General features: G+C 39.5%; 1 protein-coding gene across 1 annotated transcript in view; it reads right to left on the reverse strand.

Annotated features, from left to right (window-relative positions):
• Positions 1 to 18,380, reverse strand: part of pcdh15b (protocadherin-related 15b) — a 799,002-nt gene that overhangs the window by 525,644 nt on the left and 254,978 nt on the right. The window contains exon 6 of the mRNA XM_059653150.1: positions 19 to 179. Within this exon, the coding sequence (XP_059509133.1) occupies positions 19 to 179 (161 nt within the window). The remainder of the gene's footprint in view (positions 1 to 18; positions 180 to 18,380) is intronic.

Below are 18,380 nucleotides of genomic sequence, written 5' to 3' on the forward strand. Positions count from 1 at the left end.
ATTGCTAGTACAACTTACATCTCGGTCGAGAACTCGGCCAGTACTGTTCAAATACAATCGCTGATTGACAGCATCCAGAAGGACCCAATAGTCATTGTTGCCTTTCAACGATAAAGCAATTGTAGGATTTGAGCCTCCTGCATGACCTGTAATTTGCAAGTTGTCCACCAGAAGTGTTCCTATTTTACACAAAAAGAAATTTTAAGAAGTGGTAAAAATAGAATCTGATGACATAAGATTAAACTCATTTCTCGCTCTTTGTTTCAGACAGAATGGCTAACTATGCAATTGCTAAAGGGGAATTTGGGGAGAATAATATTTTGGATTTGCTGTACTTGTGTGGAGTCTCATTTAACAGGAAAGTAGATTGAACTATCAATACAGGAATTATGTTTCCCATATTAAAATCAATAATTGAGAACTGGAAGAGTCATGAAACAGATCTCATAACCTCCATGTACAATTGTCTGGTCTGCCTTTCTCTCTGCTGAGTTGGAATTCTAACAGGGGAGTTTTATCACCATCTTATTAATCATGCTTTTTACCTCTGGGCTTCCTAATAAAAGGAAAGCAAGCAAGTAGCATAGAATTTATATAAGCCACACAATAAAGTCAATTACTTGGTAGTAACAGACAGATTCTTTGGGGTTATATACAGATTTTTAATATGTTTAACCCAAGCACAACATTTAGTTAGACTAAAAGTTCTTCACAATCAAGACTTGCCATCAAAATTACAAACATACGATCCTGCAAAAAAACCTTACGATCGTTGCTCATTTTCACACTATTTCAAAAATTCTGAAATAATCTTAGTTTTAATGTTGTCATGAATATTAATAAAAATTGAATCTGCCATTTTCTAACAACTTTTTTGTAAAAAAAATCATTGGAAATACTTGGGTGATAGCACTAAAATGCAAACTTTTACACATGAATTGTAGCGTCATATCAATAATCTGTGTATACTCCTATAAATATAATAAATAGAACATTTAAAGTTAAATTTGACATACAGTTATTCTATCACAGAAAGTTATATAACCAAAATTAAAAATGAATTATTTGAAAATTTACTGAGTGTCACCATTCTCATTACAAAAGCACCAAGGCAAGGTGATTCTCACCGTTTGATAGGTTATCCATTTTTGCTATGTAAAATCAAACAATTGGATGAATTATTTACCCAAAGCCTCATATTGAATCTAACAAAATGGATAAAGTGCAACTTGCTACAATATTTCTCCATTTGGCATCTACGGCCAATAGACCATATTTCTTGCTTTTCTAGAGACTACAAGGCTTAGGAGCAGAAGTAGGCCATACAGCCTATCATCTCTACTCCATCATCCAACAAGATCATGATATGTTAACCCTCAATTCCATGTTCTTTCTTTTTCCACATAATCTTCAATTCCTTCACTGATTGATTAAAAATCTGTCTTCCTCACCTTGGAATATACTTAATGATGTAATCTCAATAATCTTCTGTGCTGATTCATTATCCTCAGAAGAAATTCCTCCTCTTTGGTTTAAATAGGCAACCCCTTACTCTGTGATTATGTCCTCTGGTTCTGGACTCTCCCATGGGGGAAATCAATCTCTCAGCATCAACCCGATCTTCTATGTTTCAATAAAGACTCATTAAATTCTTTTAAACTCCAATAAGTACATTCTCAACCTACTCAATCACTGTTTATATGGAAATCCATCTATAGCTGGAGTGAATCTAGCGAACTTTCTCTGGACTGCTTCTAATGCCAGTATATCTTTCCTTAGAGGAGGAGATGCAAAATTTTGCAGCTGTGATATGACTTGTGCCTTATAGCTTTTGCAAGACCTGCTTTGATAATATTTGCTTTCAAAATAAAAACCAGCATTCCATTTGGCTTCTCCGTTACCTGCTGAATGTTGTATGCTAGCCTTTTGACTTCTAAACTTCTAAAGACTTCTAAAACCCCGTGGTGACATGGGTTGCTGCAGTCTTTCTCCATTTAAATAATAATCAGTTCCTTCATAATTCCTGCTGCCAAGTTTTTACCCACTCATGTAATCTATCTATATCTCTCTGTAGCTTCTTTGTATCATATTTGTTTTGAGTCTTCAACTATTTTTGTTTAAATGTCTGCCATTGTACATTGCCAGATAGTACCTGGATAAGATACTTTCTCTCATCAACACCACTTGGTTCATGATATTTAGACTCAAATAAAATCATGCTTGTTCTTATGCTGAAATGTCAATCTTCATCGTGTCTCGCATTGTCTAGACCAGTCAAAATGTGGAATTCATTTGTCAGGGTGATATATGGGATTGGCTTCAGTTCTTGATATAAAAGGGGGGACAGATGGTTTCATTCCATGATTAGGTAAACATTTCAGGCAAATGTAACAGGTTCAATATGGGAGGGGGTAAAAGATAGTGCAGAAGCTGAGGACACAACAAGGACTTTCTTTTTAAAAGAGAGGTTAATGGGATGTTGGCATCACGAGCTCGAGTCAGTGTTCATTGCCCATCCAGAATTGCCCAGCATGGGTTGTGGAGTTATATTCGAGTCAGACTTGGTAAGAATATCAGATTTATTTTCTTAAAGGATAGCAGTAAAGTAGATTTTTTTAAGAATAATCGGCAATGGTTGCATGGTTGCCATTGGACAAGTTTTTAGTTCATTTCATTGAATTCGAATTTCACCATATGCTATGATAGGATTCAAACCCATATTCAAATTATGCAATTTTAGTGAATTTGCCGTCAAATCTCCAACAAAGAAAGGGGTTGTGAACCTTTCTTTGGGGGTGGTGCTGGCGTTTCTCATCTCACATAGAAAATCACAGACTGTTTGAAACAAGTAAATATTAAACAATTCAAAGTTAGTAGGTTTGGAGTCAAATACAGATAATGAAGCATAACTGAAGTTGCTTTTGAAGTGTGGTACTGTCTGAGCTGCATATGACTTTGTGAACAGTTTTTGGGCATCAGATCTGAATAAGGGTATATCACTCTTTGAATGAGTGCCGCGTATTGTCATCAGGATGATATTAGAACCACAGGGATTAAGTTACAGAGAGGTTTTACAAATTGGATCATATTTCTGGAATGAATGAGGATAAGGGTTGATTTCATTACGAGTTCAGAAGGTATTAATGAAACAGTTGGTGGATATAGTAAAACTATTGCTGCTAAAAAATGGAGCAAGGCAATTTTGGGGTATAATTAGTAAGCAGTTCTATTGACAAGGTTACTAAAATTTTTTAAGTCCATAGTGCAAACAATATGTTATGTTAATTCAATTGTTAATTCTAAATTTGGGTTTGATAGATAACATTCCATTGGACAAGTATGAATTGCTATTGTGTGATAATCAGCAGTTGCAATTCCTATCCATTTCTACAGCCCTTCCGGTTTATCATGATTTCACACCCCAGCGGATTTATCCAAAGATAAAAAGAGAGTTAGGGTAAATGAAAGTACAGGTTGGTGGAGTTAGATTGCAAAAATTAGACAAATCAGATCTAGCTGAATGGTGAAACAAGCTTGATGGGCTACATAACGCCTACTCTTGCTTCCAATGTGGAACATTCTAGATTCTGCACTAAACTAAAAATGATGCAGCAAAAAAGCATAATCAATGTTTTCAGAAGCAGCTTTAAAAGGATATATTTATGACAATCTGGAATAGACACAATTGTGTTAAGCAACACACAACCAGCCCAGCTCTTCCCCCCCACCCACTGCATCCCAAAACCACTCCAACCTGTCTCTGCCTCCCTAATCTGTTCTTCCTCTCACCCATCCCTTCCTCCCACCCCAAGCCGCACCCCCATCTACCTACTAACCTCATCCCACCTCCTTGACCTGTCCGTCTTCCCTGGACTGACCTATCCCCTCCCTACCTCCCCACCTATACTCTCTCCACCTATCTTCTTTACTCTCCATCTTCGGTCCGCCTCCCCCTCTCTCCCTATTTATTCCAGTTCCCTCTCCCCATCCCCCTCTCTGATGAAGGGTCTAGGCCCGAAACGTCAGCTTGTGTGCTCCTGAGATGCTGCTTGGCCTGCTGTGTTCATCCAGCCTCACATTTTATTATCGGTGTTAAGCAATTGGTATTTTTTTATTTTAAGTGGAAACAGAGCATCTCTAAGAGAGTGCAACTACACAAAACAGAACGTTGCTCTTACTATACATGCTTCTTTAAAACTCCGTCACCAATTATTTCCCCAGACTGCCTGCAAAAGTTGATCCGACAAAAACCAGGCTATAGAGAAATTGGGGATCAGACCTGACGGATCTGAACAGTGGAACTGTATTACTATAAGTGGTGCCAGGATGTGCTTTAATGGGGTGATGTCACATCAGCAGCAGTTAAATACACAATTGCTTTGCAGTTTTACTGAATGTATGCAAGTGTTAAGTGACAGGTTGTTTCAAATTACTACACTGCACAACCTACATTTCTCTACTTCGCTGTCTTGTCATGCTTCTAGCCAGTGAGTTCCTGTTTCAATTTAGAAAGTATGGTCACCTCAATCTAGTGGGTTCTTTTTTTAAGGCAAAATTTAAATCATACGACCCTGCTGAAAGGTTCCTAGTAGAGACTTACTTTCTTTTGTATTGTGTGTACAGTCACCTGAGATCTCACATGGTTGAAGACTGTCCTCTATGTAACATAGACTACCAGATTTTCTCTATTCAGATCATCCTATCTACTTCAGGAAAATTAGGGAAAAATCTGATTACACTTAAAATAAAAGAAATAGACCCACAACTCTGGCTTCCAACTCACATTTTTCTTCATTGAGGGTCTTGTGAATGAAAAATTATCCATTTCCCAAAGATCAGAAGGTAGTTTCATACCACGTCTATAAGAAATGGTGCACAAAGTGAAAAATTCAGGTCTGAATTTTTGGTCCTGAATACAGTGTGGAGACAGCAAGGACCAATTGAGTGCATGTGGGGGTGAGCTGTCTGACAGCTGGCCTCAGTGCTCTAGCACATTATCCCAACTGTAAAAGAATGATAACAAACAGTAGGCCTTTAGCCTTTAACTCCACTCTCTTCCCCATCCCTGACAACCCATGTCCCTACCCATCACACTATCCTGCACATTCTTCAATGACTACCAATGTCTCTATATCTATCTCATATTGTTCGTTTAGGCCTCTGTGCCAGTGAGAGTGAACTCAAGTCAAATCCATGCCCATAGCTGCCACCTTTGTCCTTATGTCGTCCACTGACTTATCCAGTATCCATCATGTACAGACCTCAGGGCCCATACTGAGATTAAATAAAATAAATTCTATGGGTTGTGGGTTAAAATTGTATCAGAGATAATGGGAACTGCAGATGCTGGAGAATCCAAGATAACCAAGTGTGAAGCTGAATGAACACAGCAGGCCAAGCAGCATCTCAGGAGCACAAAAGCTGACATTTCGAGCCTAGACCCTTCATCAGAGATGATGAAGGATCTAGGCCCGAAATGTCAGCTTTTGTGCTCCTGAGATGCTGCTTGGCCTGCTGTGTTCATCCAGCTTCACACTTTGTTATCTAAAATTCCATGGGCTGCTTTTTTTGTCTTAAGTCTGTGTTGCATCAAGTATTTTGCAGGGTAATCAACATTAGGGCTAACTTAAAAAAAAAACTCCCGAAAGAACTGTCAATGTTGTAAATCAGAAACAAAAACAGAAGTTGCTGGAAATGCTCAGCAGGTCTGGCAGCATCTGTGAAGAAAAAAAATCAGACTTAACGTTTCGGTTCCTGTGATACTTCCTCAGTAAGGACTGAGGCTCCAAAAGCTTGTGTTTTCAAATAAACCTGTTGGACGATAACCTGGCGTTGAGAGATTTTTGGCCTCTCCACTTTGTCAGCAGAAGTACAACCATCTTCACTCTGATACCTCAAACTCACCATATTTCTGTCACTGCATCAACTTCCCACTGATGCTCTTGTTCCACCTTTCTCTCTGTTGCCTGCAACATCACCTCTCACTCGTTGTCACCTGCCTGAAACCTGACACCAATGACTCTGCATATCCTTTGCACTGCCTACTTGTTCAACTCCAATGCTCCCTGAGATCTCTCCCTACAAGTCTTTGTCTCTCTATCTCACATCTTCTTTTACAAGGGTCCTTAAAACTTCCTTCCATGAACAAACCATTGTTATGGATAATCCATCCTGGTATTACCACATATCACTGGAGCTCAAATTGTTGCTTTATAATGAAGAACTTGGAGCAATTTGGATACATTGGAGATGCTATTTTAATAAATATTTTTCTGGTATTGATTGATTGATTTCTACTGGTTCATGTTGTGTTTGTGCAAACCTTTTCTGGTCTAAGTTGTTTGCGACTCAAGTCTACAGCATGTGATTTGACTTCATGACAACAAAAATGTGACAATGTAGGAAATGCTGTGGATGAAGAATGAAAGGGATGGGAGGGGGAATGGAATTGCCCTCAGCAAGAGGCTATATTCACTGAGGCTGTCAAGGAGAAATTCTCCTGCCTAAACGTCAGCTTCATTATGGACATCCTTGCTAAATCAGCTGCAACGGCACATGCATAATGAGGGCAGCTGTGCCATTGGCAACTTTACTGCAGCCATGAAAGATTAGGCTTCTGGCTCCTTCCAGGTTTGAACAGCTAATCAGTACAACACCTCCTGGTCTGTCACTTATTGCTATTGTGTGAGGGAAGTCAAGGAAGTTCTGTATTCCAAAAGAGCTGAACACTGTTTCATTCTCTCTTGGTAAAGGGAAACATCCAGGACATGCATATAACCTTCCTAATGGAGTCAGGTGCCTTTGTCATGGTGGTGTTACATGCCAACTCTGAGATGTGCCTCAAGTGAAACCGATTCCAATCCTGAAATTTTCAACTGTTGTTTGACCTTAAGCCTCAAAGGACATGGGGTAGTGTTCGATGTTCTGGCAGCAATCATGATGCCTTCAATCCATGACAGTTTCCTGTGCCATCTGCAGTGGAGGCAATATAGCAAACTAAGGGCTGGCTACTAGGATTTCTGCACTAATCTTACAAAGTGTAATCCTGACACTGTAGATCACTGTTGGAATACTGCATTCAGTTCTGGGCCCCTGCTATAGGAAGGATGTTGTGAAACTTGAAACGGTCATAAAAGGATGTTGCCAATGTTAGAGAGTTTGAGGGGCAGGGAGGGGCTGAATAGACTGGGGCTCTTTTCGCTGGAGTGTCAGAGGCTGAGGGGGGATCTTATAGAAGTTTATAAAATCATGAGGGGCATGGATAGGGTGAATAGTCAAAGTCTTTTCCCCAGGGTGGAGGAGTACAAAACTAGTGGGCATAGGTTTAAGGTGAGAGGGGAAAGATTTCAAAGGGACCTAAGGGGCAACATTTTCACACAGAGGGTGGTGCATGTATGGGACAAGTGGCCAGAGGAAGTGGTGGAGGCTGGTGCAATTACAACATTAAATAGGCATCTGGATGGGTATATGAAAAGGATGCGTTTGGAAGGATTTGGCCAACTGTTTGCAAATGGGACTAGATTAATTTAGGATATCTGGTCAGCATGGATGGGTTGGACCAAAGGGCAGTTCATCTATATTTTTCTATGAGTCTAACTTGCATTCCAACAAAATCACACTGTCATGCAAATATAGTAGAAGGGGCCATGAAGGTCTAAAACAATATTTCAGCTATGAGAATCACTCTGGAGGAACCCTGCAGCACTAGCACATTGGCTGTTAATATTTCTGGTGCTCTTCTGTACGTTACATTGTCACTTTATCATCCTTACTCTCAAGTATGGGTGAGCTGCAGAGGAGAAGCAGGGGAAGAAAAAATAAATCAAATGGCATTCTTTACTCAGGCTGTCCATTATTGCATCACCAGCATCATGTAACCTCAGCATTCAATCCCAATTCCCCAATAAACAATGCCTTCATGTCTACATTAGCTCTGCTGGTCACCATTACAGAGCTAAATTGGCCACGTTGCAAGAACAAAAAGTCAAACAATATTTATAAAGGCAGCCATATCATATTTAATATCCAAAGCATGGTGGCTCAGTGGTTAGCGCTGCTGTCTCACAACATCAGGGAACTAGGTTCAGTTCCACTCGTGTGTGTGACTGTCTGTGTGGAGTTTGCACATTCTCCAAGTGTCTACGTGGGTTTCCTCTGGGTGCTCTGGTTACCCCGCCCAAGCCTAAATATGTGCAGGTTGGGTGGACTGGCCATGCTAAATTTTCCCCTTAGTGTGCAGTTTAAGGGTATTAGCCATGGGAAATTCAAGGTTCTGGGGATAGGGTGGGAGGCTGGATCTGGGTGGGATATCCTTCAGTGGGTCGGTGAAAAAAGCAATGGGCTGAATCACCTCTTTCTGTCTGATTCTATAAAACATCTTCTAATCAAGCACATGTATTCCCTCAGTTCTGAGTTTCCATGAACATTTATTTATCCCATTCTTTCTGCACAATACAATTTGAGCAAAGCTACTTGAAGGATATTGATATTCAGTGAGTGCAACTGCAGACAGCTGTGCAGTGTGACCTCAAGCAGCTCAGGCCCCTAGAAGGTCCTTTTTTTGACTGCACCAGCTCTGTGCGGGTATATCCCAAACAGATCCAGCCTCCCGCTCTATCCTCACAACATTGCATTTCCCATGGCTAATGCCCTTAACTTGCACACTAAGGGGCAAATTTAGCATGGCCAATCTACCCAACCTGCCCATATTTGGATTGTGGGGGCAAATAGACACAACCAGGGAAAACCCATGTAGACACTCAGAGAATGTGCAAACTCCACAACAGACAGTCTAACACAGCTGACAGGCATAGCTGGGGCACTGGCAGAAAGATAGTTGTAGTAGCACAAATGATGACACTTGACAAAAGGACAGACGGTTTGTGCTCCATGGAACCACTGTCCTTCTCATACAACACTCTCACTACAACCTGATTTTTCAGGGCCTCGCTGAGTTTCCACAGCAGCATTCAAATGTCAAACATGTTCTTTATCACTTGCATCGCAATGGAAGCTGAGACATTGGCTATCAGTCGTTGTAGCATTGAGAGGGCCACCCATGCTCATGTGGAACTAGCCACTACTTCCGCAGAAAATGATGCACATCATTCTCTGCAATATGCCCTTGTTACATTAGAGCCAGATTCTTCCACATTTAAGTGAAAACATGGTCTGGGAGATCTGCCATTGCACCATTGTATGCCTACCCATCAGCCTTTTACGACATGTGCATAATCATACATATCATCGGAGTTTCCCAAAATAGAATTTGTAATGTGACCTCACCCTTCAGTGAAATGGCATACAGAGTATTTCATTCCCAGTAGCCAAACTACATGCTGTCCTGTCACATACTATATTTACACCAACATTTGCTCAAAGGGCAGCAAAGATGGCTCCACATGGTAATCAGCTCACTGCTGCCGCTAATGTTTGCACAGTATCGGTATTTGAGGTGGTGGCCGAGGTCGTGAGATTGTGACAGTGTTATGTCTTCTTCATTCTGTTTATTGTTCCAATGGATTTCAACGTCACATTATTGCCTGGCCATATGGTAACTCTTGTGTGACTGTATGCATAACAGCACAAAGGTAAAGGTGGTGAGAGGGAGAGGCATGTAATGTATACTTACATGCTAAAGCTTGTACTACATAACAAATTATAGGATATGAGCGGATTGCAATGTGTGAGGTGAATTGGGTCAGAATGTAACATCATCCATGCTTTCAGAGTTTTGGTGGGCAGGACATCATTTGTAGCTCCATTAATAATGTCTGGGTCTATGTGGTCAAGGTTTGCTGCTGTACTTACTTAATCACCAGATAGTTATTGCTACTTCTGATTATGTGCCACCATAACCTGTTTGACATCAAGGCAACAGATGATCTTTTGCAGCATGAAAGACTGCTAAAAAGAAAACCTGAGTCAATGGGATAAAACAAAAAAAAGCTAGAAGAACTCAGCAAGTCTGGAATCAACTCTTCTACAGAAGTCATTAGAATCAAAATTGTAACTGTTCTCCAGCACTTGTTTTTATTTCAGATCTCCAGCATTTGCATTTTTTAAAGTATACTAGAGCCAACAGGAATTAGTGGAAAACACCAGTGGTTGGGGTGATACCTAGCACAAGATGTTTGTTGTTGTTGGATATTAGTCATCTTAGTCACAGGACATGACTGCGGGCATCCCTGAGGGTACAGTCCTAGATCAAACTGTCTTCAGCTGCTTCATCAATAATGTTCCATAAGCAATGTTCAACACCATTACCTTCCATAGGATTCACCTGCAAAACTCATGCACTGGAATACAATATTCATACGGTACAAGAAATGATTTCCTTTCAGTCGTATCACAAGACGTTTTCAAAAAGGACCAATTTGAACTTCTTAAATTGCAGCTCTTAATCACTTGAATGGATTTCAGATAAGCATTGCCCCAAATTAATATACATATAATTCATGATATAAATAAAACTAAATCTGAAGATATGGTGCCAGATCAGATACATATTATTGACAGTATGATAATGCATTTTGAGCGTTGAAGATTTAAATGCAATTTTGAGAATATAGAACAACGATTTGGGGGCATAAGGACAGTATAAATACAAGACACAGTGAGCCTTTGGCATAATATTGACCTTTCTTGGTACTAATTGGAACACTCACTGGGAGTGAGCAGGCTGACTGGAATGGTGCACTAGTATTTTTATAAAATTGAGCTGTAATCACTTTAGGTTAGAGCAGAAGAATATTGTTGTCACATCAGGCTGTGCTTTAACTAAGCTGGCAGTGGGATGTTGATGCATTAGGTTGATAAGCACAAATCTAATGTTAAAAATGCATCTAGGAAATTTCATTGGTCATAATTACCAATATTTTAATGAAACAAAAATGCTAACCCATTTGAGCAATTAGAAAATGCATTACAACATTTTGTACACAGGTTAAAAATCTCTGAACACATGATTTAAATATTTAGACAATCATATATCATTCTGCTGAATTTTGTACTATTTTCATGGCTATGTTTTTCAGTAAACCGTACATAAAAAATTTCATTGCTCTTCCTTTAACATTATTACTTCTAACTTACTGATTCAGTTGTTTTCCTATACAGTCACATTGCCATTCCACCTATTAATCATTCAATTTCATCTGCCTTTCAGCTTCACGTTTCCTTTACAAGTCTATATCTCAACATTATGCTATTCTGTACTTATTTGAGAAAGCCTCATTCCCAATATTCACTTTCTATTTCATTAGTAAATTTTATAACAGCTTGGAAGTAAACATCACTGCTGTTAAGAAAACATATAATGACAATACTGGCCATTTACATAACTTACACATTTCAGCAATGTTGACCTAAAAAGTCTCATGGGAAACTAACCTGGACATTATTTATCCTCTGTCTCTGTCAGAGTTCCTTTGACTTGTATTGCAGTTCCACTTCTCTCAATTCCCTCCAAGTTTGAAACAGTATATTCCCAGAGTGTGGGATGTGGGATTGGAGGTGAGCGGGGGGGAGCAGGGGTGTGGTGTGAGGTTATTTGGAGGAGTAATGTCCAGCCGAAGTAATAAAGAAACGTTGATTTTTTTCAGAGAGAGTAGGAACTGCCGATGCTGGAGAATCAGCGATAACAAGGTGTAGAGCTGGATGAACACAGCAGGCCAAGAAGCATCAGAAGAGCAGGAAAGATGACGTTTCAGGTCTGGACCCTTCTTCAGAAGAAATGGCTCTTGTGAAGAAAAATTTTTCTTTTCTGAAGAAGGGTCTAGGCCCAAAGCGTCAGCTTTCCTTCCTCTGACGCTGCTCAGCCTGCTATGTTCATCCAGCTCTACACCTTGTTATTGCTAAATTGTTTCATTGTTTACTTGTTCCTGGCCGATGTTTGCTGACTGAAAGATCATTTTAATTTATTTGAAAATTGATTTAATGTCCTAAAGATGCAAAACACCTTTTTTTCACTCTTGCTCTATGATGTTTTGAGATGTGAAAACTGAACCTCAACTATCTCCAGCATGGCACTTGTATGTGATACAGCAATCCTTATATTAACATGGTGTTGAAACAGTCATTAGTGATTTCTTAGAGCTCCTAACATTTATAAATATTGTAATGGAGTCAGAGATGCTTCAGCATCTGAGCTAATGTTTTGTAATTATGTCGGATTGAATATAGCTAAAAAAATCCCCGAAGAATTCAGCCCCAAGTGCCAGTTTTGTCAAGTTTTTTGGAGTGTCATTCACTTTATCAGGCCAAACTTGCCATAATAACTACCCACCCCAGATCTGTCATCCTTCATGTCTGATCCCATCCTTCTCTTACCATACATTGTTTCCGTCAGTCAGCCTTCTTATATACCTTCCTAGCAACTAGCATTCCTTGTACCTGTGCCATGTTTGAAAGTCAGCACCTAGACAGGAACTGGCAAGCTAGTGTTGTCCCTCACCAGCAGCATAATAGCACAGCAATCACAAAACCACACTGTCCATGGCACATAGTTGGTCTTCTTCACACATGCAACTGTATTATTTTAGTTCAGTTGCTGTTTAACTACTATGCCAGCCAGTTTACATCCCATCTAAACACCATCTCTAAATCACACAGTCACAAATGCTGAACTCATAACCAGTACCTCTTCTCTATCAATCATTCAGCTTCAGCCTCTGCATTTGCCTTCACCAACTTGGTGAATGTGCCGCATTGGCTGAGCGACCAACACATTACAACAAAGAGGGAGTGGCTGCTGCGCTTGACCCCCTTCCCATATGACACCCACATCAATCGTTCATGTTTTCACTGCATTTAGCAGAGACCATCATTTACCTTGTAATACTGTTGATAAAGTTATGGTCTCCACTTCTCACAGCAGCACCACTAGAAGTATCAGCACGCTAACTAGCAAGGAACATTATAGCAAGGCAAAGCCAGATGTGAATGCTACAGGCATGTAAATACACACAAAACGAGTCAGCACTAGGATAGCAAGTGAACAGTCTGGTCTAATCCAAGAGTTGAGTGCCTGCCATTGTGTGCAACATATCCTTGCAAGAGCCTGCATGCTTTATTTGCTGAATTTCATATAAGTTCTATTTCAAATTAATCTTTCTTCCAGGCATTTCTGGCGGGGGGGCAGAAACTGCAATAGTGAAATCCAAAAATGGAGAACAAAGCAGAAGAGGAGATTTTATTTTTATTGGCACGTTGGAATTTGGACCAGGACCCAGTACAAGTAGGATTCTGCCACATGTGAGAAAATTTGCAGTCTACTGAGAGAAAGTCACATATAAAGTCCTTGTAAGAGTTTTAATAGAGAACTTGCCCAATAGGAATTGGTAAGAGTACTACTGAGCTACTTTAATAGGTCTTGATGTGCTCAACCTGTTGTTCAATGGCCGAGAACTGACTAATCTCCTGTTCTTAATGTCCTGTCATTTTGGATTCTGCCATGGCAAGTTCTAGCCTACCTGCTCATTATCACAGGGACGCAGTGGCTCCGTGGTTAGCACTGTTACCTCAGTACCAGGGACCTGGGTTCGATTCCACTCTCAAGCAACTATCTGTTTGGAGTTCGCACATTCTCCCAATGACTGCTTTGGTTTTCTCCCACAGCCCAAAGATGTGCATTGCAGGTGGATACAAAACTTCCCATCGTGTCCAAGCATGTCTATGTGGATTAACCATGGGGTCTGGGTCTGGACGGGATGGTCCTTCAGAGGGTTGCGGTGAACTCAATGAACCAAATTGCCTGCTTCAACACTGTAGGGAGTCTGTGATCACATTTTCCTACTCCCAATAATTCTTTATCCATTTGCTTATTCATGCATCCACTCAGACCATGTTTTTTTTCCAGCTGGCATTTCCAACTCACTTGTCCATCCTGAGTGTTTCCTGATATTTATATATATTATTGAAATCACCTGAACGCTGTCCAATCTTGACAACCAAACTAACTCCTTGCCAGCCAGCTCTACTCTGCAGGACGTCCTTGTAGGCTTCAAGGCTTGTTTACTTAACCTCTTCCCCTTGCATTCCAACCCAATCCCTGACTGTTTCTCCACCTGTCACTTACCCATCGCCTGCTCAAGACCATTCTGAATCCCTTATCATAATTTACGGGCCAAAATAGAGGTGAGGATCGGGACAATGCAAGTGACCAGGAAAGAAAAGTAAACTGATACAGGAGGAGAGTAGGAAAAGACAGCAATAAGTGACAAGAGTGATGGGATGAAAAATTGAGAGATGGGGCAAGAAGATTGGACCTCCATGGTGACGATTGTTACCTCGTACCTTGCAACCCCAATATGTCAGGTCATGATCACACAGTTCTGAACCACACATTGAGAAGCCTTGACATATTGAATTATTGACCTGCGTCTGATCCGTTCACATTTCAATACGAGACCAGCAAGTGCTTATTTAAGCAAATCAGGAGTGATCACTTTTCTGAAATGTTCTATGAAAGTTCTAGCATCCTCAAAGTGCACTTCTGAACCTATATTCCCAGCAGTAAAGTCTTTGAAAAACATATGATGTACGTGTACTGGGCAAATACTTTTAATGTCCTAGATGTAACATCAAACTTTAGAAGCAAGAGAGACTGTTATAATTCCTGGTATATTGACAGGGATTGACAAAAAGCATCACATCCAAGTTGTTTGTGGAGTATTCTCACACTTCAAGTCTGTTTTATCACAACACATGCCTTACAGCAAAGTCATTGTTCTAAATGTTGTAACTGACATAAATCCCTGCACTTCACAGAAATCTAAGCTTGTGGAGACCAGTCAATTCCTACTGAACTTCAGGACTTATTTTCCCACTCCGTCTTGCTTCATGACAGTCCTCATAAGAACAACGTAACAGAACTCTAAGAAACTGCAGATGATCTCCTTGGCAAAATCACATACGGTCTGTGTCTATGCTTCTGATGTGCCTGGCCTCCAGCCAAAGGCAGAAAATGTCATTAATGTAACAAAGTGTGAGAGGCCATTTTAAAACCATCAATGACACCTTTTATTCATTCACAGGATGAACATCATTGGCAAAGGCGAGCATTTATTGTGCATCCTTAAATGTCTTTGGAAAGGTGTTATTGAGTCACCTCCTTCAATTGCTGCTGTCTCTACGGTGAAAAATGTATACACAGACAAGACAGGCGAGGGGAAAACAAAGAGATGATGAAGGTAAAGTGTTAGAAATCAAACTCAGGATGGCTTGAAGATAGTGGTTTTTCTAAGTGCGTATTGTTCTTCTCTGTCTAATGTTGTAAAGGTTGCAGGTTATGTTGGGTGCCGTTAGAGAAGTCTTTGAGAGTTGCTACAGTACATTTTTATTTGATGCACACTGCAGATTTAGGGGACCATAATAGTTAAGATGATGGATGGGGTGGTGATCAAGAGGGCTGCAATATGTTGAGTTTCTAGATAGTGTCTGGACCTGAACTCATCCAGGCAAATGGGCAGCATCCTATCGCACTTCTGTCTTGTGCCATCCCCATGGCGGAAAGACTTTGAGGAGTCAGGAAGCAAGTCAAATCCCAGAGAATACTTAACATCTGACCTGCTCTTGTATAACACAACATATATCTGGATGAGCAAGTTGTTGTTCAACAGTGTTTATTGTGGGGGAATTTGGCAATTACAATGTTGTAGAAAACTAATAATTCAATCCAAAATATGTTTAAAATTTTAAATAATGGAGGAGTAAATATATTTCATGACGAACTAAGTAATTACTGATCAAGAAAAGTCTGGAAGAATTCAGTCAGACAATTGAAAGTCTGATTTAGAACCCCAATTTTCATAAAATTGTAACAAATTGACACTATCACAGCATTAAGGCTTGTGAGCCATATGACAATATAATGCAACATATATGTGGCTGATCAAGTTATTGGTCAATGGTGACCCTGAGATGTTTATTGTGGGGAATTGTCAATTACAATGCTGCAGATTATTAAAAATTTAATATCTTTCTGCAACACTGTGGAATTGTGCCTCATTTATAACCCTTTAATATATTTTAAAAATATGTTATTTCAAAGGTATGTTGTCTTTTTAATGTGAAAATTAAAAGCAATTGTGCGAATTAAAATGCATGCAACTAATGCTTTAAAAGTTTATTGAAATGTTTTAATGTGAAAAATTAAGTTGCACACCATCGTAGGCATTTGATCTTGTTGTTTCATGCACTGAGCCTTATGATAGAAATTTATATCAGTGAATAGTTAAAGCAACAAATAATAAGGGAAGGGAAATTTCATAAATTGTTCCTTTAAGAAATGTTTATGGAGATTGATCGAATTAATTACCATAAAAAAATAAACAATATAACTGTCGAACCTTACATTATTCAAGATGAAAGAAGAAAGCAATTGGAGAAGATTCAGCTGAAAATGCAAGCATCTTTAAGCAGGCATTAAACTGAATCAATCTTGAGGATAAAATCGTATTAGTGTCGTAAACTCGAGTAGTAATTAAAATACTTTTGCTTACTTTTACAAAACTTAGACAAAGATAATAATGACTTAACTAAAATTTATGCACTTGTTTATTCTCGAGATAGAATCTTAAAACTTCTCATTACATTAAACAACAAGATCAAATGCCTTTGGTGGTTTGCTACTTGAGTTTTCAAACTAATACACTTCAATAAACTTTTACAATATAAGATGTAAACAGTGTAACCCTCAAAATTGCTTTTGATTATTACAGTGAAAAGACAACAAACATTTGAAAATGTATATATTACAAATATATTAAGGATTGTTGATGAGGCACAATTTTACACTGTTGCAGAAAGATTGCAAAGATTAAAAACAATGGATTGAAGCTCACGCTGCCAAAACCATGGAGGAAATGGAAAATTGTCATTCTATTTTGAATGGTGCTCTGTTAAGTCCATGAAGCAGAAATAAAATTACCTCAAACCAGTACAGATAAGATGACACCATAGCGGACCATCTGTTCACAAAAAAAACAAATAGCCTAAACACAAAAACGCTTTGCAATATTTTCTGCATGAATATGACTGTTTATAGTACAGCAGGGAAATGCAAACCAATTAACATTCACTCAAGCAACAATGAGGGATGCACAATGGGGTTTGATCATACAACTGACAACTACTTCAAGGCAGATAGAATCTCCTGTTTTAAAACTCATTGGGTTTCATGTCCATTTATTAACATAAGGATTTGGTTAGCTCAGTTGGCTGGATTTGCAATGCAGATTGATGCCATTAGCATGGGTTCAATTCCAACACCAACTGAGGGTATCATGAAGGACTCTTCTTCTCAATCACTTCCCTTGCGTGAGGTGTGGTGACCCTCCTTAGATTGAACAACCACCAGCCAATATCTCTCTAACAAGAGTGCAGCCCTTGGTCTGATAAGACTATGGCTTTTATTATTTTAATAAAATATTAAAATAAAAAAAATAGGTTAACAATTATCCAACATTTTTAATCTAAATTACTCTGTCTAAACAATTCACAGAACAAGAATAACAAACTAGATATAGAACCAGCTTGGAATAGAACAGATTAGGCAACAGAAGCCAGTTACAGATGGTTCCCAACATGGAATCAGAGAAACGTGGGGAGGAAGTTTAATGTGCATGCTCCCCAGCTGAGGAAGTCAGTAAGGAGAGGAAAAAAGTATTACTGAGGACATTAAATACATCTTCAGTTGCACTTATGTTGTCTGCTCTATTATTTTATTCACTCTTAGACCTAGTGAAGTTGCAGCTGAGTGAGCAATGAGAAGCCTCTTCAGACATCCCAGATATGAAAGAGCTTGTAATGGCCAAGCATTTTGGATATCCTGCTGAAAGAGTACAAACTCAAGCCAAACTGGTAATGTGACTGATTCAGTAAAAGCACAATTACTGCAATTGCCCCGAGCAGGGCTGCCAATTCCTGCAGCTTTACTCTGCAACCAATTTTTTTTTAAATTAGCTTATTCTATTCACTTTGCTCACAGCTTTAGCCATTTCATGTAGTTATTGCATGGCTGAGAAGACAAAATTTGATCTTCGTGTTCTTGTAAGTGACTTGCAGGCTCTTCGTGTGATGCAAGTTTCTTCCCTCATCCTTCATGTTCCTTTTTGTATTTGCTGTCTTTGTGGTTCCAATCAGGGGCTATGGCTCAGTTGAGCACCATCATTTAACATGCCCACTTTATCATCAGACAGCATGGTTTCAAGAATTTCCATCTTCTTCTTGACACTACAGCACTCCATGTAGAGACCAGAGTGACTGTGATCTGTAAGAACCCTCCTTCCTGGTGTCCTCCTACTCTCTCTGAGGCTACATGCTTCTATTTAAAATTGTGCCCATTACTTTGATCATTCCCTCAGTGTCACAATGCAATG

This window comes from Stegostoma tigrinum, chromosome 20 (assembly GCF_030684315.1).
Source record: "Stegostoma tigrinum isolate sSteTig4 chromosome 20, sSteTig4.hap1, whole genome shotgun sequence".
NCBI classification, from domain to species: domain Eukaryota; kingdom Metazoa; phylum Chordata; class Chondrichthyes; order Orectolobiformes; family Stegostomatidae; genus Stegostoma; species Stegostoma tigrinum.